At 45.7% G+C, this 26413-nt stretch overlaps 10 protein-coding genes across 11 annotated transcripts; 6 read left to right on the forward strand and 4 right to left on the reverse strand.

Annotated features, from left to right (window-relative positions):
* Positions 1-193: 193 nt before the first annotated feature.
* Positions 194-2010, reverse strand: GL218_00589 (mRNA export protein mlo3; the record flags this gene model as incomplete). 2 transcript variants are annotated; one of them, XM_033577015.1, is made up of 4 exons in its annotated part: positions 194-649; positions 700-864; positions 1700-1729; positions 1786-2010. In XM_033577015.1, the coding sequence occupies 4 exons, from the start codon at positions 2008-2010 to the stop codon at positions 194-196; spliced, it is 876 nt and encodes a 291-aa protein (XP_033442251.1). The 2 variants fall into 2 exon arrangements, with proteins under 2 accessions (XP_033442251.1, XP_033442252.1); XM_033577016.1 differs by having other exon boundaries at positions 277-649.
* Positions 2011-4278: 2268 nt separating this feature from the next.
* Positions 4279-5417, forward strand: GL218_00590 (Translation machinery-associated protein 46; the record flags this gene model as incomplete). The annotated part of the gene is made up of 2 exons (XM_033577017.1): positions 4279-4910; positions 4967-5417. 2 exons carry the CDS (start codon positions 4279-4281, stop codon positions 5415-5417), a joined length of 1083 nt encoding a protein of 360 aa, XP_033441783.1.
* Positions 5418-6033: 616 nt separating this feature from the next.
* Positions 6034-6938, reverse strand: GL218_00591 (Enoyl-[acyl-carrier-protein] reductase [NADPH] FabL; the record flags this gene model as incomplete). Its single annotated transcript, XM_033577018.1, has 4 exons — positions 6034-6123; positions 6178-6484; positions 6538-6832; positions 6890-6938. 4 exons carry the CDS (start codon positions 6936-6938, stop codon positions 6034-6036), a joined length of 741 nt encoding a protein of 246 aa, XP_033441784.1.
* An 802-nt stretch (positions 6939-7740) lies between these two features.
* GL218_00592 (putative c2h2 finger domain-containing protein) lies at positions 7741-8850 on the forward strand (the record flags this gene model as incomplete). Its single annotated transcript, XM_033577019.1, has 1 exon — positions 7741-8850. One exon carries the CDS (start codon positions 7741-7743, stop codon positions 8848-8850), a length of 1110 nt encoding a protein of 369 aa, XP_033441781.1.
* Positions 8851-11160: 2310 nt separating this feature from the next.
* Positions 11161-13371, forward strand: GL218_00593 (Serine/threonine-protein kinase nrc-2; the record flags this gene model as incomplete). Its single annotated transcript, XM_033577020.1, has 4 exons — positions 11161-12169; positions 12231-12530; positions 12581-12962; positions 13017-13371. The coding sequence occupies 4 exons, from the start codon at positions 11161-11163 to the stop codon at positions 13369-13371; spliced, it is 2046 nt and encodes a 681-aa protein (XP_033441782.1).
* Positions 13372-14922: 1551 nt separating this feature from the next.
* On the forward strand, positions 14923-16633 carry GL218_00594 (putative cysteine protease domain-containing protein; the record flags this gene model as incomplete). The annotated part of the gene is made up of 2 exons (XM_033577021.1): positions 14923-15451; positions 15510-16633. 2 exons carry the CDS (start codon positions 14923-14925, stop codon positions 16631-16633), a joined length of 1653 nt encoding a protein of 550 aa, XP_033441787.1.
* Positions 16634-18797: 2164 nt separating this feature from the next.
* On the forward strand, positions 18798-19249 carry GL218_00595 (DASH complex subunit dad3; the record flags this gene model as incomplete). The annotated part of the gene is made up of 2 exons (XM_033577022.1): positions 18798-18902; positions 19082-19249. 2 exons carry the CDS (start codon positions 18798-18800, stop codon positions 19247-19249), a joined length of 273 nt encoding a protein of 90 aa, XP_033441788.1.
* Positions 19250-19707: 458 nt separating this feature from the next.
* Positions 19708-21071, reverse strand: GL218_00596 (37S ribosomal protein S5, mitochondrial; the record flags this gene model as incomplete). Its single annotated transcript, XM_033577023.1, has 2 exons — positions 19708-19928; positions 20009-21071. 2 exons carry the CDS (start codon positions 21069-21071, stop codon positions 19708-19710), a joined length of 1284 nt encoding a protein of 427 aa, XP_033441785.1.
* A 1012-nt stretch (positions 21072-22083) lies between these two features.
* On the forward strand, positions 22084-22350 carry GL218_00597 (uncharacterized protein; the record flags this gene model as incomplete). Its single annotated transcript, XM_033577024.1, has 1 exon — positions 22084-22350. One exon carries the CDS (start codon positions 22084-22086, stop codon positions 22348-22350), a length of 267 nt encoding a protein of 88 aa, XP_033441786.1.
* A 2780-nt stretch (positions 22351-25130) lies between these two features.
* On the reverse strand, positions 25131-25901 carry GL218_00598 (54S ribosomal protein L16, mitochondrial; the record flags this gene model as incomplete). The annotated part of the gene is made up of 3 exons (XM_033577025.1): positions 25131-25306; positions 25363-25504; positions 25563-25901. The coding sequence occupies 3 exons, from the start codon at positions 25899-25901 to the stop codon at positions 25131-25133; spliced, it is 657 nt and encodes a 218-aa protein (XP_033441789.1).
* Between the last annotated feature and the right edge of the window lie 512 nt (positions 25902-26413).

Raw genomic sequence — 26413 nt, forward strand, 5'->3', positions numbered from 1 at the left:
GTCTTCTATATCGTACACATTACGAAGACTCGAAACTCGGTAGCAGAATCGTGTATCCTCTTCTCAAATTACTACCTGAACCCTATCGTGCATTTTCATTGGTGACTGAGCCCCGCGGACCTCATAAACGCAAGCCCATTTCCCGTTACCACTGCTAAACGTCAAAGGCAAAAAAAAAAGAAATCAAGTCAAGCTACAGTACAAGCGATGGAAGGAGATGTTGATGCGGAATGGCACCATTCCGAGTAAAAGTTAATCCAGGTCTAAACCATTCACTCACTATACGCTGGTTAGTGGATATGCGAAGTAGAATTGCAACTATACGTACTAGAATTTCATCCTCCATTGGGGCGTCACCACTGGTGGCAGCAGGTGCAGCGCCGTTGGTGTTCTCATTCTGATTGCTAGCTTCGAAGTAATCCGCCATCTCAGAATCGAGCTCCTCAGCTGTCTTCTTGGCTGGACGGCTGTTGCGGGGTCCACGGCGCTTACGACCACGAGCACCGGCACCTGCGGCCTTTGAAGCGGCTTCCTTCTTGTCATTTGCTGCTGACTTGGGCTGAGCCTTAGGCTGAGTGATGCGCTCGGTCAAAGTCTTCGCGGGAGGTGCTATCTCTGCGGCCTTGGCAGCGCTAACGACAATCTCGATCTGTAAAATATAAGCATATTGTCAAGGATAATGAAACATAACAAACTAACCTTGATCGGTCGGTTGTCAACAAGAAGGCCGTTCAGAGCGTTGAAGGCCTTGCTGGCGCCATCGGGTTTGGCAAAGGTGACCGTAGCGATGCCACGGCTTACACTATTCGGGCCGTACGAAAGCTCCACTCGCTTGATAGGTCCAACTGAGGTCGCAAAATACTCCTATGGAGGGCACGAAGGTTAGTCTCAAAAAACCCATTCGAGGTTTGCGCAAGGCGGTAAGGCAATATCGATAATCGTGAGATCCTAGCCGACAGAGAAACACCCAGATTAAGCATCCAAAGGTAAGTCAACATCAACGAGCACGCAGTGAGCGTTAGTAATCAGCATCCAGCCCAACAGTGAGTAAACAACTCTGCAAGATCAGCCATCCGTCACCACTACCCCCAGTCCCAGAAGTTGAATGCACTCTCGAAAAGAGGACGTGATCTCCCACTAAACCACCAGACTGCCTCCAGGCAGTCAACCTTCATGTTCCATACGATATTATCGCGTCTAAGAACTAGAAAGGCTCGCCCCGCATAGCCTAATATAGGATAAACAGTCATAATACTTAAATCGAGATCGACAGTAAAGTCCGTCGCCTATTTTTTGCTGGAACGCTGATGCTCACTGCAATGCTCGTTGGGTTGTAATTATCCTATAAAAGGATGTGGTCTCGCTAGAATCATGGTCTCGTTTGCCGAGACAGCCAGCTTGTCATGATATGCTATAGTCCATTACGTCTGCGCATTGCTACCTGCATGGAGGGTTGCCAAGCCTACCGGAGGTCAAACAATATTGGTGCGCGACAAGGACAGCTCAACTCCCGACACTATAGTAGCACAATGTACATATGTGGTCGACGGAGGAGACTAGGCATTCCGACAGCTTCGTACTGGTCAAATTACACCATCTCTGGGTAAGAGGATAATCATTTCGATCGATTAAGACACGAGCGTGCGTTTCAAGGAAGATGTCGACGAAATTCCGCGGGCGACAGCCCTAGGAAACATACCTTAATTTGGCCTTCGTTCACATCTTTGGGCTAAAACAAAGTTAGCTACGTCTGAATTTGAAGCCGGACTATGTATAATGACTTACTAGGTTGCTGACAACCACCTTACTCTCTCCACTGCTGGTTGCTTTAGCAGGAATTTGCTTAGCCGCTGCAGCACGAGGCTGCCTCGAAGTCTTTTGAACGCCACCAACAGGAGCAGTTGTAGCGGGTCGTCTTGTAGATCGGCGGGGGTTTTGGCGACCTTTACCGACAACGCGGCGCTGGGTAGAGACGATTTCGTCAAGAGACTGATCGAGCTTTCCAGACATATTGATTATGGTTGATTAAGACTGATTATGAGGTGGTTATATGTGATCAGGAAAACGACGCGGGGGATATTCGCGTCGAAAGGTCAGGCTATAGGTAAAATTGGCCTAACGGATATGGCGATGCGAGCGCAACGGCTTACGAAAGAAATGCTGTTAATGAACAGCGATGATGAATGCTTGATGATTTGGCGGTGGCTGAGATGAATAGTAGCCGTGTGCGCGTTGCAAGAGGGATAAAATGGCGGGAAATAATTCGTGAGTAGAAGAGATGAAGGTAGAAAAATATTGTCTCGCAAGCTGGCAGGCGGCGACAAGGCGTTTACGGCTGACGAAGTTGGATGCAACCGAAAAGAAGAAAGTAAAATTTGAAGGTGAAGCAACTCTGTAGTCTTCTCTTCTTAGCGGATTTATGAAGGAGGGAAGATGTATTGTTAAATCGGCGTTGTTGATGAAGTGGAAGAAAGTAGAGGTTGCTTGGAAAGAGGCGCAGTTAAGAGGAAATCAGGGAGGGAGCGCGACGTTGGGTGGAAAACAATGAGTCGCTCAATCATCCCAATCATCCACTGAGCCGTCTACGGTCCCCACTATACGTGGCGTCTGCTACTAAGTTAGGGTTAGCGCATGATTTCTTATGTCGGACATGGTTGCCTTCTATGTTTAGGTACTTGAATACTTAAAGTACCTAGGTACGGATTTTATCTATTATTCATATGTACCTAGGTAGGTACGTTAAATACATATACATATATAGCGCATATTATCATTCAGGTACCTTAGAGGCAATTTCAGCTAGGTAATCTATCGTGACTTAGGAAATAATTAGCTAAACCACCTCTTCTTAATTATTTCGCTATTAGTTAGTTTTAACCATAGCGCGATGTAAGGCTTCTTTATCATAGGCGTACATATCTGCCATATCTTAGGGGCTCTGTCTTAGCTATTGTCACTGCAAAAGACGGGATATCAAATTCATTGTATCTGGGATTTGAATACGGCGCTTAAGGGACAAATGACGTGTAATCGAATCGTAGTCTAGTAACCCTTTAATTTGAGTCTTTTCTACAAGCCAATAAGTCCCTAGGAAAACAGAGGCTGTCCAGCTCATTCTGGAACATATAAGATCACCCTCTTAAGTAGTGTACACTAGTAGTACTGCAATCCCCTCTAGCAGATATCCGGATCGAGACCGATCAAATTATTTGATCAAAGAATATCCCTTCGTAGAATAGCTCTTAGTAACCCATGGTTTTGGTCACATCCCTGAACATCTAAATTATATGGATGAACAATCACCCTGATGATGTTTTGTGTTTTATATAGCGCCTGGGACCACAAGTTTAGAATATTCGTCTCCTTCACTTTGTCACTCATGGTTGCTTTCCCACTGCTGTCGGCTGCTGTGCTAGTATTGATTTCGCGGCTTTCTCGCTCAGGGTGCTGTCCTCTTGCGAATTGACCTCGAAGAAATGGTATAGTACAATAAGGACCATGGCCGTTGAGCCAAGGAATATGGCCAGGGAGTACAGATCGTCGTCGGAAATCATGGTGAGGTAAGAAGGATTGGATTGTCTATTGTTTCTTTATTGAGAGAATCTGGGATAGAATATCAATAATGTGCCATCAATAGCATTAGAAGAGTAGGAAAACTTACTGTGTGCACCTCTAACAAGCTTTTTCGCTGCTAGTTTCACAGGCGAGCCGAGAAGAATGTAAAAGAGTGTTGAAGTGGTGGATGAGTGTCTTTACATGTCCACATTGAATATGGATAAGTTGAGGCCAGCTGGAGCTTTCACCAACGTCGTAATGAGGTACCTACCATATGTACCTCCAAGGTTGATTGTACCTGTGAAGGTACATGAGGTACTGAATGTGGGGCAATAGCATTGTGGCTATTCCAATAATACGTTAAGAACATACCTATACTTATGATATAGTTAACTATGCATTATTATGTACTTAAACCTAGATAATATGCCACATTTTTTCTCACGTGACATTATCCTAAAAACTACGTATGTAGGTACCCCCGCTAGTTTACATACAGCCCACCATCTTTCATTCTTTAGTGTTCGTGATCATTAAAGTACCTAAATTGCCTACCTAACCTATTGTTTCTATGTAGAAACTTTGCGCCAAAACGTTAGAATTCTTTGTATATAGCCTAGATAGGCGCAAACTTCGCCCAATCTCCCGCTTCAACGCTTCAACGAGCTGAATATCCCTCTTTTCGTACAGGACCCCCAATTACTTATACTACTCTGTCTCAAGATGCCTCCAAAGAAGAAGGATGAGCCCAAGGGCAAAAAGCCTTCGGCTGCCAAGGTTGCCGAGGACAAGACCTTCGGTATGAAAAATAAGAAGGGTGCTGTTGCGCAAAAGCATATCAAGCAGATCCAAGCGACAGCCAAAGCCGGAGGTAGCGCAGAAGAGAAAAAGAGGCAAGCCGAAAAGGATGCTCGAGCCCGCGAGAAGAAGGCCGCCGAAGATGCTAAGCGAGAGGCCGACCTATTACTCAACAAACCAGCACAGATCCAGAAAGTTCCATTCGGCGTCGATCCCAAGACTGTTGTCTGTATATTTTTCAAGAAAGGCAACTGCGAGAAGGGAAAGAAGTGCAAATTCGCACATGATCTCTCAGTCGAACGAAAAACTGAGAAGAAGAATCTCTACACCGACGGTCGGGGAGAAGAGGAAGAGAAGAAGAAACAGGAGACATCTGAAGACTGGGACGAGGAGAAGTTGCGAAAAGTCGTCCTTTCCAAGAAAGGCAATCAAGTCACTACCACCGACAAAGTCTGTAAATTCTTCATTGAAGCAATTGAAGACGGAAAATACGGTTGGTTCTGGACATGTCCAAACGGAGGCGACAAATGCAAGTATAAGCACGCTCTTCCACCAGGGTATGTTTCTTATATATTAGGTTGGCGTAGCAGAGTGTCTAACATAACCAATTTAGTTTTGTGCTTAAGACGAAAGAACAACGTGCAGCCGAGAAGGCTCTTATGGATAAATCTCCGCTCAAGACTCTAACCCTCGAGGATTTCTTAGAGTCAGAGAGACACAAACTTACCGGGACGCTCACGCCTGTCACTCCAGAAAGCTTCGCGAAATGGAAGAAGGATCGGTTAGACAAGAAGGCGGCCGAGGAACAGGCCCGCCAAGCCAAGGAATCAACTGGCCGTGCTCTGTTCGAGAGTGGTAACTGGAGATTCACAGAAGAAGACGAATCCGAAGAAGAAGAAGATGGGGAGGATATTGCCTGGAATCTAGAAAGGCTAAGACAAGAAACGCAGGCAATCCGAGACAAGAAGGAAGCAGACCGGATAGCGGCGGCCGCGGGATACTCAGCCGGCTCTACTCAACCTCCAGATACCGGCGATAGTACCCCTATAACTGCAGGCGCCTGATACCTAGTCCCATCTTAGTGGAGTAATGGAGTGAAATCTCCAAGTAAATCAGCGTCTCATCCTGAAAGATGGGCGCTCAATGCAAATGGCTCGTCGAAACAAACGGCATGCCAGCAGCTCAGCATCACCTATCGCATTCTGGACTACAGAAACTCAGCGTAGGTCGAGCTACTACTGATCTTTGAACTGTGTGGGACAGTGGGAACCTATTATTAAATTGAAAGGTTTAGTCTTCTGACTTGAGGTTTACGTAGACCATATCAATCAGATTGATTCAAATGGGAAGCACATAACATCTCGATTCTTTTTAGCCCTTGTCCCTCAATGGCAAGGTAGTTAGTACGACGAGGTAATACCCTTCGATTTACTACCATATTGCACCTATTGAGCACTCAAGTTGACGGGGAAAGATAATTCAGAATGCACCAAGCAGTTTGTCTGTGTTCACCAAGCTTGTTTTAACACCTATAAAGCTGATTTCAATGAATTCAAGCCATTTATATATATATATATATATATATTTGCAGATGTGCCTGCTCGTGTTTGGAAGTCCCAGCTGTCTCAGAAGTAAATACGACCTTAATCTCTCACTTCAATTATGATTAGGGAAAAGAGCTTAGAACTTCTCAACATAGGGTCGTATGTCTATCTCCTGTGTGAACGCGGAACGGTGCTGGGTGTGTAAGTTCCAGTAACTCTCAGCGATCTGTTCTTGAGTCAGCACTGAAAGAGAGTGAGGGATTTCGAAACAGGTACTTACCGCATCCGCCCTGATCTTGCCATCTTCGGCGCCATCGTTAGGGTTATAGTGACTCGTTCGAGGTATATCGATAACTCCGTCGACAATAGCATGGGCTACATGTACTCCCTTAGGTCCAAATTCGCGTGCCAGAGACTGTCCAAGAGCTCGCCGAGCAAACATGCTAGCAGCCATTGTTGAGAACAGATATGAACCCCTGATAGAAGCCGTAGCACCTGTGATGAGTAGGGTAGGTGGATGCTCTGACTCTGTTACTGCGTCTAAGAGTAGTGGAAGAGTCTTCTGAGCAAAGTTGAAGAGGCCGCGACTATCCGGCCAGTCAGTTTGGGATCAACGAGCTTCTGAAATATTTATACATACGCATTACCACCGACAGCAACATCGAAGTCTTCAACGCTCAGTTCAAGGAATGGCTTCCTCTGGAATCCAGCACCGACATTATAAACAGCCGCAGCAAGCTTAAAACCTGGTAACTCCTTTGCAATCTTCTCGAAGGCTGAGTCCACTGACTTGACATCCGAAGTATCGGCACTGATACCGATCGCTTTGCCACCAGCCTTGTTAATCTCGGCCACGGTCTCCTGGTACGACTCGGGTGTACGAGTCAGAAGCACCACGGGGTAGGCCTTGGAGAAACGGATAGCACAAGCTCTTCCTAGAGAAGATGGTTATTAATGAATCTGCGGGTTATCCTGTTAGATGAAGTACTCACCCGTGCCTGGGCCAGCACCAGCGACGACAGCAAACAACTTGGAAGACATTTTATATAACTAGAATTAGGTTATAAAAAGGATGTAAATATTCTTGAGGATGTTACTAAGCTACTAAGACTAGCTGGATATTATTTGGATATTGTTTGGAATAGAAATGGTTTAATCTTGGACGGATCTTGAGACTCACTTATAAATAAATACCTGTGATCTATCTTACCTTTATCAACTCCGCAAATATTCTAGAAAGACATATGCCGCGATAATGATTAATAATTATACTTCCGCATCAGAAAGTTAGTGTACTGATGACAAATTTGACAAGATGTCGCAATAGCCCAACTGTCGAATAGCAAGTTGAAATATGCACGCCTCCGACTGTGAAAGACGATGACGTGCAGCATCAGTAACTGGAGAGCGCGGAGAGCGTAGTAATGGGAAAGCACCTTTCTGTCAGGGAGCTATGACCACTAATAAATTGTTACCGTTAAGTTAGGGTCCGTTTTAATGGTTTAACGCTTAAAAACAAATTTAAACGTCTCTACTACGTCTCGTAACGGAAACAACCCGTACAAAGGGAACTTGGTACCTTTGGTTTGTCGCGTAACCGTTTTTGCTCGACTCCCATGTAATTCGATCGACTCAACAACGCGATTGAATGAAACCATTGTCTCTACAGGAAAGCTTGCCAACCTTACTTAACCTTAAGGTATATTCTCAAAAAAAAAAAACAAGAGAACGAGTAGGTAATTATCCAAGTTCAAATAATAAGTACATTCAAATTTCAACAACAATATTTGTATTTGTTCTTATAGCTCTAACTTAGTGAGACAGTATTGAATTGTTTAATGGCATGGTGATAAAAGAAATTATGGCTGAGAGCAGCGCGACTAGGGGCTTTCAGGCATTGGCATCCGTCTCCAATAACCTCAATGATGAGCTTGGAGAAGATATCACGATACCTCCCGTTCTTTCTGATATATTGCAACCCAGCCAGAACACTAGCCTTAAAGCGCCATTGTCACTTTACTCAAATCAGCAAAATTCGGCCAGACAACAAAAAGTTCAGGAGCCTTCTACAGTTATCTCGGCATCACCATTGCAAGCCAGATCTCAACTAGCTGTGCATATCAGGTCATCAGTACCATCCTCGCCATCCTATACTAGGCAAAGACAGCCTACAGGGTTAAATCAGGAACCACAGCCAAGACGAGATCCTACAGCCGCAAGGGAAAATATCTCTATCGTTCTACCTTTAGCTCCCGCACAGCATGGAATAGAAGGAACTAATCTCCAACCGAAGAAGAGGGGAAGGCCAAAGGGTTGGAAGAAGCCTGGAAACTCCAATGCGGATAGAAAAGAAGACGACACAGGGGATGCTCAATCCAATGCACTCAGGAAAGACCCCTCTAAAGAACAGAAACGGCGCGGAAGGCCGCCACGCGATCCTATACCTTCGGCTAGAGAATGGTACCTACGGTCCAATGTTGAATACATGCCATTCTTGTGCGAGTGGAAACGGCCCTCGGAGCGCCCTTGCCCGGCAGAGCTGCAAAACATGAAAACACTACGCAGGCATGTTTTTCTCATTCATGGGGATGAAGACCCGTTGGTCTGCCAGTGGGGCAAGTGCGTAGCAAGGGATACCCCTATACATTTCGCAACCCAAACAGAATTCGAAGAGCATATGGAGAAGGTACACTTTAGGTCGTTTGTGTGGCACATGGGAGATGGGTACCAGAACGAAGGTATCGCGACACTGAAGCGAGATGCAGATGAACTTCCGGAGTATTTGTTTGACGAGGATGGGAACCAAGTAACTCCGTCAATTACTGAACAGCGACTCGAGGACGATCAGCAGTATAAGGAAAGGAAGCGGAAACTGAAGCGTCTCCTGATCCAACAGGACGAGAATGCTCTAACTGAAGAGGAATACACAAGGCAAACGCTTGGGCTCGTCTGATTTAAGATGACTATGGGTGGCCATGTCTTCCCACCCATATATAGCAGCAATAGGGATAGCTTTATTCCGTGCTGAGCCGCAGTACGGATATACACAACTGGTCTATCTGATCATAAGGATTAGGTCTCTAGACTTGACTCCAAAGGAATAATAGTTTTTCATGATTACCTACTTCGATATTCGAATATCCTTATTTAGGATGCAGTTCAGGTGTGTATATAATTGTAGTACGAAACTTGTAAAACAAGCATATAGCAAATATCCCTTTTAACTTTGACACGGCTCCCATTTCCGTTGCATACCTACAGTAGTGGGTAGCTAGGTTTTCAAAAGCATAACTTTACCGGGCTTCTATGCAGCTCTATGCAGCTCTAGACATCACCACGTACAGTAGACGTTTTGTGTCTACATGGTAAAACAGAGCTTGAGTTAAAAACGTAATGTACCGCATTGATTATATGTATAGGAGTAGCTCAAGGTTATGGTACGTTCACGGTGCTAATATCGTCAATAATGTCCGATAGCATTTAGAGGCTGACCAATCCATACAATTCTAGGCCGTTTTCTCTTATGACGTAATAAACAGGGACATCATTTGAAACTTCAAGGTAGTATCATATCGATAGTATCGATGGATCAGTCTGTCTCGAAAAGTAATGGCGCAGTCTTGGCATTTAACCCTTCTTAAAGAACCACCAGTTATACAAGCAAAATAAATAGTAATAAAGTTATAATATATATCGTTTTATTTGCAAAAGGCTATTATACTTTTTTATCATTTTAATTTTCTTATTAAGATAATAATGCACTAGAAATATAGCTTTAAAAACATATTTTTAATAACGTTTTAATATACCATATAAATATACTTATAATTCCACCATTTTTAAAGCAATAAAATTATAAAAAATACCTATAATAACAAGAAAATCTAAAAAGTCAATAGGTATTTTTTTCTATTTTTTATTGTCCTCTTTTGTGCTTTTCTTTACATATATTATATGGTGTTGTTTTTGGAAGAAAATGCCAAGACTGCGCCATTACTTTTCGAGACAGGCTGTGGATCCACGCATTCCTTAACAGAAGACATCATCAGCAGTCAGCCAGCGTTACTGTAGAGTTTCTCATATTTTTTCATGGACAGCATTTTGTACTTCGTAATTTTAGGGTTCTACAGAACAAGAAAAGTGAAAAGAATAAGGCAACGTGAGATTTGTAATTTATAAGTTCCGTAGTATAAATGTATAACTGGGTAAATAAATGTAAAGACGGACAATTGTAATACCTGATTACCGAATGTGCAATAAAATCTCTATATAGGTAACGGAAATAACGGTGGCGCCAGGTACATACGATACATGTCTACGGGGTCTATGGGAGGTACTTCTTAAATCTGACCTACATGTAAGTGGGAAGCTAAGATGTATTGCTAAGCCCGAATTCACGGTTGTGCCTCTCTCTTCATATCGTCTAAAGGGAACATAACATATCCCTTCAACTTTTACTATTCCTATATTCATCTATTCATTCGTCAATTTTCCCTTTTCCCTTTCCGCGTATACCCTTCCGCGTACCGAACACTTCCCTCATTCACATCCCGTCCCTATCAATGTTCATGCGGACCGAAAGGGTCTAGCGAAAAGCATCTAGATTTACACTATCGCGTACGTACCCAGCCAGACCCGTGTTTTATTAGCGCATCCGCAGCCGTCGGAGAACAGCCAGACCTGGACGAAGGACGCAAATCCTGACTTTACGTATACATCCGGAAAAAGTCCTCTTTAAGAAATATTACGCCGCAGGGAAGACTGATACCTTATATGAGTCTCACTTTATATTAATGTGGTCATTTTATTAGTTTGGGTTGATTAGCAAGCAAGAACAAAGGGAATGACCTAAAAGGCAAGAATCCGGGACGCAACGTATCTCAAGTGCCAAGTGCCAAGTGGATACTCAGTCCCCTCAGGTCCACCCCTTTTGCCCCTCGTTTTGACTGGCAGACTGGTTACTGGTGGGTCAACTTATTAGTGGTTCCCCTGCTCCCCTGCTCCCCTGCCCCCCCTGGACAAAGTGCCTTACCAAGTGAGCATAGCGCCTAAACCCGCCCTGTCCCAGTGTGTTCCAGCACTTCCCAACCTGTCCTAAGCTTTTTACGCCAGGCCTAGATTGGCACCATCCGCCATCCGCCGTCCGCCATCTGCCAGACGACAGCTGCTGCTTGCTGGTGCAATTACATAGTACTACCTACATACATACCTACATACATACATACATACGTAGTACTGCTACCGCCGCCGCGCTACCGCCGACATGGGGTCCGACGAGTCAATTGAACACCATTCCAACCTCAGTCACCCGTCCCAAAACTCTCCCTCACCAACAACATCCGTTACCAAACGAGGCCCTCATTTCCGCATCAAAAAGCGATTTACATCATGGCATCATCCGAATGTTGACCTAAGGGACTCTAACATAGGCGACAATACCGACACCGACAAGATGCCCGTCAAGTCGCCCGCCTCGACCGGCAATAATAGCCATAACAGTCACTTCAATCAAAAGCTGAAGAATTTCTTCCGCATTAACTCCTCCAATACCAATGGTGATAAAGAAAAGAGTCTCGACCATGCCTTGAAATCCGAGAGCAAAGTTGGCTTCCGTCAGTCGAGGAGATTTTTCACCAACGTCGGCAGGATTAGATCGACTACCACGGCTAGCGAAGGACACCCCCTAGACGATGCACTTAGTCCCACTGCCAATGCGAATCCGTACTTCGCCCACCAGGGCCAACCTGGCCTCCGCCATCATGACGAAGGCTCCATTCCGCCGAGCCCGCCGGATACGCCAAGCCTGAAAATACACGGCCCTGATGGTACGACGGCGAAAGAGCAGGCCACAAATGCTACGAAAGAGGAGTTAGCTCGGAAACTACGGAGAGTTGCAAGTGCCCCTAATGCTCAGGGTCTCTTCAACCACGGAAAAGGTAGCGGAGAGAGGCCGGCCACAGCTGAACTCGGCAAGGAGCCGTTAATTCAAGGCGAAAATGCCGCTTCGTTAGGTTTTGCTGATGCCAAGGCAACACTCGCTGCCGATTCTGGAGGCCTTTCTGTACCAGAAAATGATGGACTCGGCGCGCTTCCTCCACCAAGCCAGACCTCACTCGCTTTCCGCAGGACGTATAGTTCCAATTCCATCAAAGTCCGCACCGTTGAAGTTGGACCCGCTAGCTTTGACAAGATTAAACTCATTGGAAAGGGAGATGTTGGAAAGGTTTACCTTGTAAGAGAGAAGAAGAGTTCTAGGCTTTATGCTATGAAGGGTAAGTTGTTCACAATATTTATTATTACTCATTGCGTACAGAACCGCGCTGACCCAAGCAGTCCTAAGCAAGAAAGAGATGATCAAGCGCAATAAGATCAAGAGAGCCTTAGCCGAACAAGAAATTCTAGCGACGAGTAATCACCCATTTATCGTAACATTATATCATTCTTTCCAGTCCGAAGACCATTTATACCTATGCATGGAATACTGCAGTGGTGGGGAGTTCTTCCGAGCATTGCAGACTCGTCCTGGCAAATGCATTCCCGAAGATGACGCCCGCTTCTATGCTGCGGAGGTTACAGCCGCTCTAGAATATCTTCACCTAATGGGCTTTATCTACAGGGATCTAAAACCTGAGAGTGCGTCCACCTTTCTCTTTCTACTCAGGCTATACTAACTATATTGCTAGACATTCTTCTCCACCAGTCAGGACATATCATGCTTTCCGACTTCGATCTCTCAAAGCAGTCGGATCCTGGCGGGAAGCCTACTATGATCATGGGCAAGAATGGTGCTAGCACTTCGTCACTCCCTACGATAGATACGAAGTCGTGTATCGCCAACTTCCGAACGAATTCGTTTGTAGGAACCGAAGAGTATATCGCGCCGGAAGTCATCAAGGGCAGCGGACACACGAGTGCTGTAGATTGGTGGACATTGGGCATATTGATATACGAGATGTTATACGGCACTACACCTTTCAAGGGCAAGAATCGTAACGCGACTTTTGCCAACATCCTCCGGGAGGAAATACCGTTTCCGGAACACTCTGGATCACCCCAGATTTCAAAGTATGTTTAAGCTGAGAACTAACTTACCGCATTGAAGCTAACCCTGTTGTTTAGTCTTTGCAAGTCATTAATAAGAAAGCTCCTGATAAAAGATGAGACGAGAAGACTGGGTGCGAGAGCCGGAGCTTCCGATATCAAAGTACATCCGTTCTTCAGGACAACACAATGGGCCCTGATTCGACATATGAAACCACCGATAGTTCCGCACGCGGGCCGTGGTGTCGACACAGTCAATTTTAGAAACGTTAAAGAGAGTGAAAGCGTTGATATCACCGGCTCGAGACAGATGAAGGGTGTGCCGTTGGACAGCGGACTGGCAACACCCGGCAACGAAGCGGCCGACCCATTCGAAGAATTCAATAGTGTAACATTACACCACGATGGCGATGATTACGACAGCGACAGGTGATCATGCAGAAGCAACGCCTTCGTCGATACAGCGGATGCTCTGTTCTACGCCAACTTCTTGTTGGCATTCAGCAGCATGTCTGTTTCGGCAGCCTAAATTTATATGTGGTTATCGAATTGTGATATCTTGTGCCACGCAGCGTTGATTTCCACGCATCGCCAGCGGGTTTGTACTATGAGACTTGAAATAAATGGGAAAATACTCACCGTCTATTTACATCTTTTCCTCTGTCCTACCATTCATGTCGAAGAAGATTGCGACTAGGGGCTGAGCACGAAGAAGGGAAAGGGAACGATGGCGGCATCAACAAGCATTCATATGTACGGCGTTTCTTGTCGGGCACGAAGGAGTTTTTTTATGTTTTATTTTTATTTTATTTTTTGGAAGGGAAGATCGCAAGAAAAGGGGATTCGCGAAACTATAGCAGCGACTTGCTCACTTGCTCGCTCGTCTGATTTGTATGACAGTTGCAAATAAGGTCTCGCACTTTATGTCAATTTGTTCTGTTAGAAAGTCTTGAAACGAAAACAAGAAAACAGCCCGCGCTGCTTACCCTGTGAGATAGTATACCTAGCATTCATTAACTAGTCATCGGAGTGTTCATATGTCTTTTTTTTTTGTCTTTAGTTTTTTGTAGCCTTTTTTTTCCCATACGGTTGAGTTTTCGATAGTGTGTATTAACCTAGTCTTCTTAGACATAATTTTCCTACCATTTTATAGAGTGTTGAATTAACTAGGTACATATATGAATGAGAAGAGCCGAGTAACCAGGGCCGAAGCACTGTTCTTATTATTAATTAATTAACTAGCTAGCTAGTTTTCGTATCTGCTAATATTGCGGACACTAAGCACTAAGATGGTGATAATATGTGTTGGGTTGGATGTATGCGTGATGAGGTTTGAGGCTGACCTCCTGACATCCGTGGGGGAGCGAGTGGGTGTCATGTAGTATTCCCTGTGACCACCCTCCGGCACGGCACGAGGCTGCTTTCTTAATGAAGCGATGTCTGCTACCTCCCTACCTCCCTAGCACGTTAGGACCCGACCCGATCCGATCTGTATAAATCCAATCCGCTCTAAAGAGTACTTGAATATGTATTACTCACTACTACTAATGGTAGTAGGCAGTAGTCTGGCTACTTATTACTAGATGATCGACGACACACGATAGGCATGTTTTTAGAACTGTCTAATTTGGAATACTACTCTGTTTAATAATTGTGCTGATCTAATATATACTACCAACATATGCATATTAATATATAATGGTAAGAGCCGCCTTACCGAATACTACCCAGGGATCATCATCCTTGGACCCAGGTCGGAATAAATAGATTTTGCACTCGCGCGAGAACGTTCTCGGAGGCGAACTTATAAATACATAGGATTTATGTACCTCGGGCCCAGGCAACGGGACTAATGAATAAATGGGAAGTTATGGTATTATAATCGAACTGTGCTTGTATATTTACGTATATTCACTTTCTTAGACTTCTTTGTGGGTTGATTTCGACGGAATAAATCTCGAGCTACAACATAGAGGTTTCAACCATGGCGCAAGCAAATCTAGAGCAGCAGAATCTCGATTTGCTAGGTCCAGCCTATGCGCTGGAATGGATGGAGAGTCAGCGCTACTGCTCCCGGCGGCAGTTTAGAAGTGCTGAAGAGCTGCGCACTGATATCAAGCAGCAGGCGAAAGAACCGCAGAGATTTGAGTCCCGACGCCGGCTCCTGGTCCTTCGCGAGTTGCCCGTGGACTATGTCCAGGTGTTAAGGGACCTGTTGGATGTCGACGCGGGCTTCATCGACGCACATGTTAGTCGGTTGAGCTATAGGCCGCTTGTAAGGCGGAGGCGGGACCACGGGGCCACTCAGACCAGATTCGTTCGCTTCGAGTATCCGGAATTATTTACGGCATCGAAGGGATTTACCACGGATGTAAAGACGGTCCCGCCAGCGACTGGCTCTCGTACTAGAGGCGAAGATAACGTTGAAGAACCGCCACTGCATGTTATCTCGGAAGACGGAGAGGGGGTACTGTTTCGCCGTGCTTCGCTATGGCAGTGTGCCAAGGCCAATGGTAAAAGCTCTTTTGCTCGTAACATATCGAAAAGACTATTACTAACTCTGTCTCTTAGTCCTTATATTAAACCGTTCGACATGGACTCGGAGATATTATTCTTCGGACCCGGGCCAAGTTCTCTCTACTACCGGGCTAGCAGACGGAGATATGTCGAATTTTGAGTCGCTCCTATACCGTGGCTTAGCGGAGGAATGGCACGATGATTCCTACGAGGACGCAGATATACGTTCTCTCGTGCAAGACATCGTCGTACACGAATGGGCCGAATTCTTCGATATGGTTTCTTCGAATATATCCCCCGGTATGCATCAGATGACGGAACTGTACTGGCAAGTACATGCAAGCCTAGAAAGAAATCTGAGCAGCGCTGAGCTTTGCGAGAGATTGCTCCAGGGTACAGGCACCCCATCTTTATCGCCCTATTCCTCTAAATCAGACTGGGAATCCCTCCTCTCCCGTCTTAATAGACATGTCTCGTTACTGAACCACCTTGCCCCTATTTCCACACAAATTCCTAACACCAGCCCCATTATCCCTGGCAGTATCCCATCCCCTCCACTGGAGAAGCAGCCCCTTACTACAAGAGGTATTCCCCCATCGGAAATGATCCCCCGCCACCGTCACTCCCACAGCGGTAACAACTCCAGCGCCGACGAACAGAACAAGCACGCATTAGACCGCGTCTCGTACATGGGCGGTATTTTACTCCCACTATCTATCGTTTCCAGCATCCTATCCATGAGCGACCCGTTCGGGCCCACGGGGCCCATGTTCTATGTCTTCTGGGCGGCCGCCGTGCCCCTAGTCTTTGTCGCCATCCTAATCATTTACGCTGATTCGATCCGCAAGGCCGAGGTCTGGATCGAGGTCGCGAGTAACGGCGGCATTAGCGATGCCAGCGAGGAGAAACCCGAGACTGACCTTGAGGGTCAGGCTTTACCGTATAATAGGTTGGGAATCGCGGCGCTGGGAAGGGGGGAAGATGGGGAGGAGGCAATGGGGACAGATTCGTTTGATGAGCCAGCTATGATGGTAGAGAAGCTATTCAAAGATGCTGGGAGTAGAAAGTGGCAGAAAGAGCAGCTTGGTTGGGGTGGTGCATGTAAGACTGCCTTGCATATCTATAAGCTCAAGAAAGGTAAACCACCCAGCTGGGTTAGGCATGGGAGGACAGCTTAAGCATACGAATTAGTATTAGAACAATATATAATCTTATATTAAACCTTCAGAACTACGGTTGCTCAACGTGCGAGTTGGCGTCTATCCCTAGTAGCTCTCCGTTTCCGAGGGACTTGGGCTTTTTGTGACATTGTTTATCATGGTTGGAGATACACAGCCGAAAGTGAACCACGAGCTCCATACGTGGCATAGCCTTGATGATTTCACGGCACCGGGAGTGGCCATGGTCGAATTGCTGCACGGCGTGAAGAACAGCTCCGGGGTCGATTACTGATTTCGTCTGGACGTTCATTTGATTCGGCGAGATGACTAGAGCTGAAGATGGAATGTCATCTTGAGCTCTAAGCCAAAGATTTTTTAGATCGTTATAAGACTGTTTAATATATTTTTCATCTAATTCCGTAATATCTTCAAGCCAATCTGCGACTCTCCGCTATCCTACATTGTTAGCACTTATACCATCTCGCAGTCTCGTAACTAACCTGGAAGTATGGCGGATCCGACTCCTCAACGTATAACTCTTTTAGCTGCCGCAGTTTCCCACGATCGTTAGCATTAACAAGAAGGGTATGACATCTATCAATACCCTTTCCAAAGATCGCTTGCACCTTGGGAGATCTACCAAGGTGCATTAGTATGCTGTCGTGGTAGAATAGATACTGCGGTACGCCAGACCAGAAACCCCGCTTATGTTTCCATTGTTCTACGAAGAACTTCCCCGAAGCACCTAATAGAGCTGCGAGGCTCACACAGACGGGACTTGCGGGAGAGCTGGCGAAGTAAAATCGGGTGACGGCGGGATTGTTGACATGTTCCATAACGAGGCCGTTTTGTTCAGTAATGTGACCCTGAACATGCTGAAAAACGGAATCATCGAAGCAGAGCGTATCAGTAGAAGGATCAAACCACGTCATCTGCTTAATCACGCAGCAGACGCCACGAGGACGACTACCAACGAACTTCCATGACCCAGACCGCGAAGCGATTCGCCGTGCTTCACGGTTTACTGAAAGCAGTGTTGGCGGGGCTAATATCACGGCTACCAGATCCGAGCCACGAACCCGCCAAGAATCGTGGTCTAGCTCTTTGGTAACGTTAGCTTCGCCGTCCTGCCTGATAGAGACGGTTTCGTTCCGAATTTCAAAGACCCGGCGTGGCAGAGAAAAGCGCCATATAATATGTCTTAACTCTGCTGGAAGGTCTGGAAATCGTGGAAATGAGGTAGCAAACACCGGTTCTAACTCTACCATGGCTTTCCCGTGACAATTATCGTAAGGGAGACTGAATATGGTATAGCCAATTTCTTAGGGTAGATAACTTGGGTTGGATTGGGGGGAAACAAGGCTATTCTATGCGGTTGGTATAATTTATTTACTAAACTGAAGCAGATGACCCAACCGCGTGAAGGGATGACGGCGATTGGCAAACACACCCGGCCGAGACTCGGTAGTCGGAAACCGACAATATGAGTAAACGAAGCCGAGCTAAATCCCATCAGCATGAATGCCGCCAAGTAGGTATATATAAGGTATAAGGTATAAGGTATAAGGTCTGTAATAGCCCTGCCAAGTCTAGTCGGCTGATGCAAACGATAATAGCCCATTATCTTTGTAGATATCCTCCATGTTAAAAATCCGTCGGAGTTCGGACAAATAGATAGATAATATCGGAGATGCGGAGCACATCTTATAAAGGCCCTGAAAAGTGTGATATGTAAAGAGTTGAAGTGATATATTTGGTGGGGGAGCTGGCAAGCTGAAAGCTTAAAGGGTCTCGTAATGTACTTCGTATATCCGAGCCGTCATTTTCGGCGTCAAACCATTATTAACAAATGATGCGCTATTGGACAGATCTAATCTTATCGCCGAACTTGTTCCTGAGCCATAGCGCCGGGAGGTACAACCTGAGGTACCTAACATGCATTATGTATGCGATACGAACGGTCGAATTAATTTTTGGTTACCGGGTAGCTAGCCCCACACTACCTAGCAGCCTACATACACTATGTACAGTTTACATAGTGGGGATTGTAGGCTTAATACCTATCGCAAGACGGAAAAGAACCCCTCCATCCCGTTAACAAGACGCGTTTCTTCAATCCAGCGTCCGCATTCTGCGTTTTCCATATATACATGACAACACCACCATCGTAATTCTCGTCGTGATGGAAGGCCATACCCCCAATCCTCTACTATTGCCTCCAGATCTCACACCGCTAGAGCAAGAGGTGCTCGAAGAGTACGAACGGCTAGCGGAGAACATGAAGAAGGTGAGTCGGCGTATGTATTTACGTATCAGCTGATATCTTATTACCTGCACGCGTGCAAACCTACATATTCCTTGGTCCAATCATAGCACAATATCACAATATCACAACATGGCGCATTCCTCCTCCAGCACCGATGTACGAGATAGAGCAAAGCAATTGGCTAACCTCATGCACAATAGCTCGCAACCGTACTGGACGCTATGGCCGGACAGCCTACCACCGAGATTCTCGACGGCCTGCGGGAGCTCGAGCGTAAGACGAGCCTGGTCTTCACGTTGCTCAAAGCAAGTGTCTACAGCATCGTGCTACAGCAGGAGATCGACTGGGGCGACCAAGCGCGGGGCTGAGCGATGATGTAAAGAAACTAATGACAGCACGAAACAACCTGCCATATATTGGGCCGCTTAGCTCTAGTACGAATGGACTACATCGATCACCGTGTCTTCGGGGCTTAGAGGACTATGACTATGTTTCTAGGGGAACATGAGCTGGCTTCGAGGAGCTTGTACGCTCGATGCTAATAAGAATGGGTATCGGGACATGGAAGCTTACCACGGCTGTTCCTTGCCGTAGTTTATGGGGCATTGCACTAATGAGATATGCGAGAATGAAGACACGATACTGGCAATATTCAACTAGGACTCAAGATAGACAGAATGATATACATTGGCTCATCACGAAGATACCCAAATATATCAATGATAAATACAAATACAAATACACACTAGGGTGGCACTACACATAAATTGTATTTCCTTGAATTTGGAGGACGGCATATCTACATGATATATGTACATAATTTGCTTTAATATACATTTCCACCGTAGTAGACCTTGCGCACATCCACAAGCTTCTTACCCCTACCAGTAGCGAGCTCGTTAGGATCCTTCTGGCTCTGTAGAGCTAGGACGCAGGCCTTGACCGAGTTCATCGGGTTTCGCCCTCGGGGCATCTTGGCCGCCACGTCGCGGATGCCTACGGATCGGAAGATCTCGAAGAGTCGATGCGAGGCGCGTAGACCAAAGCCTTTTTGAGTAAAGAATCAGCAAGTATACTTCCGGGTGGTAAAAAAAGGCGGGGGAGGGGTAAATATGCGTATAGCTTACCAGGTGGGCGGGCTTCTATCTGGACTATAGTCGCGCCAACCTTGCCCTTGACGTTGCCGTAGATGGTCCGGTTCTCGTATCTACGAACCGGCTGCATGTTCTGGATGGCCAGAAGCTTGGCCTTCTGTCGCGCAACGGCCATTTCAACAGACTTGGCTTCGCCGATACCGAGCCGTCCATCACCGTTCCCGGCGATAGCTAAGATCCACGTGCTACGGATCTTACCCAGACGAGTCTGATTGTGGACCATTCGAGTGACTAGGATCTTGCTGTTGATATCCAAGATGTGCCGCACGCTTAAGCCAGTCCGTCTCTTCAGATCCTGGTATATACCCTGGTCATCTTTGCCCTCGTCCGCTGGGTCGATCGGTGGCTTGTACATACCCTCCACACCAGCGAGCTTTTTGCCTAGCGCTGGTGCAACCGCCGAGTTAGAGGGCCCGTTGGTGTTTATCATGGTTTCCGGTTCCAGAAAGTATTTGGCTTCCTCCATGGGGAAATCGATGCGCTGGTCTAGTATTTGCTGTATCTTTTCTTCGGGTAGATCTTCAAAATTTACATCCTTCGGTATTAAAGCCTCAAGGCGCTTGGTTAGGTCGGCCACATCCTCCTCTTCCGTCATAAACCTAGCTTTCGGGTTGGGTGGGGGATTGGTTTTCGGGCGCTTGTCGATGATGGGGTAAATCTTGCTGAAATCGTCGATATACGGTATCCTATAGGGATCTCTCCGTATTCGACCTTGTATCGTCAAGTCTTTAGGATCGATCGCTGCTTCACCGGCTTCGAGAGCGGCCATTTGCTCAGGCGTGTACCTCTTCTTCAAGACCTCTAACTCCTCCGGGGTGTAACGAGGGAACGTCTTGTTACCGTATTCCTCTATCTTTTCCGGCGATACCAGCCCCATTTCCTCGGCCCGTATGCTCTTGAATCGAGGTTTCCGCCTTGCAGCGAGCTGCGCGGAGCTGTGAAATTGGTGGTGGCATTGCGATACCGGTGCTGCTGGTTTGGCCGCGGCAGCAAGCCGCCTGGAGAGCAGACACCGTGCTGGTCGTGCTACGCTCATCGCATCCCTAACGTTCAAGTACCCGCCCTAATATGGCTGCGATGGCGCAGAAAAGGAATGGTAGGGTCGCGTGAAGATATGAGCTTCAATTGGTACATATCAAGTATATGGAAATTATTTTTTAGCAACCCTCAATTGCTCAATTCGGTCTTACGTTTTGCCGACCCACACTATTGCCTTTTAACTAGTAGTGTGGACCTTATCCTCACTTCTTATTGGCTCATCCTTTACTGATTATTGGAAACCAACTAGCTTTAATCATTGTTGTTAGCGACTTACTTGATGTACAGGTACTATACTTTATACCTAACATAACATCATAGGTAGATGATACAATTTGTTACATCTGCCTTCTTCAATGTTTTTTTTTCCTTTTCTTCTTTTCTTATACTAATACATACATGTACCTCTTATATGAGACATTGGGTGGTAAGCCTCCTTCGAAATAGGAGTGAAATTCCTATGTACATATCTATGTACATTTATGGCACTCGAGATCTGGATAGGGTGACGTCTAAGCGTTCCCCATTACCCATTAATGATTGGCTATACTAAATCTGTCGACTTTGCCGCAGGTCTGAAACGCCCGAGTTTCACAGGGATTGTTACTATCGTCAGTCCATCAGTCCATTAGTTGAGACCGCAACGTTAGGAGGCGCTTGTCGCATAGCTGATACTAAACACAAGACATTGTGTAGGATTACTTACGTTTCTCTTACCCTTAGGTCCTTAGGTAATTTTCATTATTACAGACCCATTGCCTAAACTAACTTGGTTGTTCATTTCTCCCTTTTTCCTAATTTTGCGAAAGTGAAGCTATCATTACAATTTCCCTTCTTTTCTTCCTTTCTAGTGTGACTGGTGCACCATAATTTTGTCTTGCTCGCGCCTAGTTTCTTTTGCTTGTCCATTCGCTCAATTTATCTACTCGATACCCTTGCAACTTGAAGTCGAATACTCGAACAACTCCTTCACCAATTTCCAGACCGTCGCGAAGCAAACATAATCCAAAATGTCTCAACAAAACCCCAATCTACCGAGCCCACCAGGTGGTCAATTCGGATTCATGTCCAAGATTGGTGCCACAGATGCAGCCGTCCGTACTTTAAACGACCAGCCGTACCTATTCACTATTCTCGTTGTTGTCCTCATCTCTCTCATCCTTGAGGGCGTTTTCATGTGGTACATCCACCACGCGACTTTGAAACCCGGGCAGATCAAAAAGAAGGAACCCAAGGGGGGCAAGAAAGCAGGAGGAAAGCCACCAGCAGCTCGATAAAGGCCCTCTATCATAACACAGCTCTGATACGATATTCGAAAATGTTATAACAAATTCTTAATTGGGATAGAACCCGGCAATTGTGCCTTTTTTTTGCGACTGTCCGCCACCACCGCCTCCGTCGAGAAAACACGATGCATCGAGGCGTAGGTGTCTCAAGGGGAGTAATGGATGCGTAGCTGTTATGGGGCTAGGCAGATAGGGTTCTAAGTGTTTAGTGTTCGGGCGAAAGGGTAGAATAGAACAATAAGAATAGCATTTAGAGACGCTTCGACGACAGCAGGCCGCGTCTAGCACTCATAATTATTGCGTATTTACCCGGTTATATGGTCTATCAGTATTGACAATACATATTTATATCCTGAGAACCTGCCTGTCCCTCTCTGAGCCCCCATGACTTTGATCTATCACTTCTTCATCTATCCCCATAGGACAATCATCTCCACTCTTATACGTATATTGTTGCATATCGTTCCAGAGCATACGTCGAGTGTTATATGGCAACTCAGCTGTAGAACTGCAAACGCCCTCAACACTGTGTATATAATCGGATGCGTGTAGATCATTGACATCCATAATCGAATCACCAAAATCGCCGGAAATGTGTTGTCGGACAATTGAAGTGCCTCGTAATCCTAACAAACTTGAAGATCGAGTAACAGAATCATCCCGAGGAGTACTATCTGACAAATAGTCAGATTCCACCTCTATTGTGTCAATGACTTCTACGAGAGAGCCTTCGTTGGCGGCTCTCATATCCTGATCCCCGTGCTGCCATTGCTCATATTCAGCTGTTACGTCGGGATGGCTACTACAATCTCCTCCTAGAGGTTCTTGAAGTTGATATAACAATCGGCCCTCATCATAGGCGTTGTCGAAGTCGAAATCCTTGCTCGAAGTTCTGTCCAAGATGTAGAAATAATCGCCATTCTCGGGCTCCTCAAGGAAGCCCATACTCGAAGATGCTATCTCGAAAGGCCAACCGATGTTTTCGCGCTGTTGTGTATCAATATTTATACTAGCATTCTTGATGCGAATACTCGGCTCTAATTTTGCTTGCACTAAATCCCAAAGCCTTTGCTGAATGGAACATCGGTAGGCGTTTAGCTCGACTTCAGTCTCTGTGCCGGTAGAGGGTTCATGACTAAAGGTGTCATCTACATCTATTAGCAACCTTTTACTTTTTTCTCGTAAAGATGCTGACCGGTTTCGGGATGGTAAAGCTAGAATGCTCGAAATAATGGGGATATTGGCCGCGTGGTACGTCACTGCCTAGATCTCGTTGTTAGACAATTTCTAATATCATAAGAGGGTTTTGAGAACCTTGAGATAATGAGCGTTCCAAATAGCAGGGGCTAGTTCAAGTAATGAGGGTCGATCATCCAGCTGGAATAATCGTAAGCCGCGCATACGTTTCCTAATGCCAATAGTCACGTATAATGCCATCTGAGCTAAGCGGCCTGCCTCGTTCCATCGTTGTTGAGAATGCTTGGAAAAAATATCTAGAATTGGAGTTTCCCAATGGTAATAATTATAGACTGCGCTCCCGTGGACGTCATTAGTTAAGTCTGGCGACTGCGGTTGTGAAGCTAGTTCAGGAGGATAGCCATCTATATCGAGATCGCATATGTTAGATTCGTTAGTGTCGGTATTAGATGCATCCAAATTGCCTGTTTGGTATTGGAATAGGCACTCTATCCCATATAGACGAGCAGTGGGGCTGTGTGGTGGTGAGAGGAGTACGGATGATTTATGTAGATGTTCGATAATGAAATAGAGATTCGGGGCTCCGTCGTATAATGGTTGGTGTTGTATATCTTCTTGTTTAATTGTAAGGCCAAGGGCAGGCCAAAGCTAGACAGGTTCATATGAGCGACCGTAGTAGGGTCCAGTAATGGTAACTTACTGGGCATTGACAGATCACATCAGCTAGATGTTCCAGGAATCCAGGTTCAGTTTCTCCTAGTACCAAAGAGACCTGATTCTGTACTACTATGATTTGCATTCGACATATACCGGGAGAAATAAGCCATAGCTCTTTTGACTGAATTGACTGAAAAAGCTTCTCAGAGGACCATTGAGAGGATGGTACGTCTGAGATCAACGCAAGAGAAGTCACGGACAAGGAGGAATCGGATTCTGCGCTAGAAAGTTCGAATGTCTTGAGCTCAAGCTCAGTATAATCAGCCATAGTAGAACATATGGCTCAACTTGTTCATGAAGCTTTTCGTTCTGAGGGTAAGATTGATGATATACCCATCCCTAAGAACATAATATAGTAAAGGTACCTAGGTATGTAGGTGGTAGCATTAAACTGGGTGAAAAGGTAATGTTTGGTGGTATTATATTAGTAATTTTGTGATGAGAAGAGACGGATTATATATTCAAAAATATAAATTGGGCTATAATCTTTTATCTTGGAGTATATATACAGAGTTGGAAGTAGCGAGCTATATGGATTTCGGAAAGACTCAACTGGGGTTTAGAGAGCCTGCTATAATTTGAGTCGCAACTTCTTCATTGCATATTGTTTAGGTTAGGTACCTACCTAGGTAGATATTGCTATACCTCACGGCAAGTACCACCTACATACCGCTTACACGATAAGTGTAGATAACCTTTTCTTCTCGGCCATAGTCTATAGGTAAGGTACTTTAAGGTGACCTGAAAATAGGCAAGGCAGACATAAAGATGATCTCTCCTGCACTAAATACGACATCGAAAGTAGCTCGATTGTCTCTTACAACCTAGGTAGTTATACATCATATAAGACATCGTAGTTAGGGGAGATCTAGGGGTGTCCGTGGTCCTTCTGAGCCTGGCGTAGGTGGTGCGGGTTCTATCGATTTGGCTGGGACCTTTCGTCTTGGTCTCTTTAAATCCTCCAATGTAATTCCGTCCAGCTTGGTAATACCAACCACTGGCGGTTCACCCTTCTTCACAAATTCCCATTGCCCTGGATATAATGTTAGGATAGCGTATATACCCAATTCCGTAAAGTACGGTGCTTACCAGGTAGCTTGTTACCGGCTAACCGAAAGGCGTCGCGCACAACTTGCTCGTGAACCATACCTCTTAATTCTAAGACGATCTGATTCACTGCCACTCTTGCCGCCCAGTGATCAAATGAACCCTTTCCTTTACCCATACGTATCTATAAATGTAGGTTAGTTATAGAAAGATATATAAAATGGGAACATCGGAGGGCAGACCTCGTTGCCGCTAACGAACACGCCAATGTTGCAGCACACTCTCTTATATAGTCGGTACTTCTGACCACGTAGTCGCTGCTTGATAGTATCCTCCGCAATCTTGAGATTTTGAGCGCTGATCCTTCGATGATGATCAATCATTCGTAGTCCGTAGTCTCCCCACATCACCGTTGTTCCCTTGACAGAGCCACCGGTTGCGACCCTAGCTCGTCCCTTCATCATCTTCGTCTTGCGATTTATATTGGGCTCTAGCCAGTTGCCGCCCACTGACGCTGTTGCCGAAAACAGGCGGACATTTTGGGGCACAATCGAGGTGCTGGGTCTGATTAATGGGCGCATAGTTGAAGAATGGGTTATCGTAAGTGACCGAAAAGTGCCAACAAGGCATGATGGCGCCTTGGAATGCATGATTGCGAATATATAAAGACTCAATCGTTGAAAGCTCCCGTCATCGCTTCGCACCTCGAAATTTGACCATTGAAGTCAAAAGTGACCAAATTTGAAGATCCAATCGCGGATCATCAGCCGCTAGTGGGGTACGTACCTACTTAGATATATTATACTTTAGGTTAGGTACATTAGCGCATTTAAGTGATAACCTCAAAGATTATATAATGGGTACAATTACCAATTACGCAATGAGTAAGCTCCACCTAGGCCGTCACAACGGAACGTGGCCAGAACTTGATAAGGAATTCGATAAGGTTAGTTAAGGTACGGAAGAACCTTGGTCCCTTACTTTTTCTACATCCGTCGCTGTAATTTGATGCGACAAATTCCAATTGTAGGCCACTACCAATTGTTACGTTTTCCATTCTTTTGGGTCGCTTGTCGCCTTCGCGCATCTGACA

The sequence above is a fragment of the Daldinia childiae genome (genome assembly GCF_008694065.1).
Source record: "Daldinia childiae strain JS-1345 chromosome Unknown Scaffold1, whole genome shotgun sequence".
NCBI lineage: Eukaryota > Fungi > Ascomycota > Sordariomycetes > Xylariales > Hypoxylaceae > Daldinia > Daldinia childiae.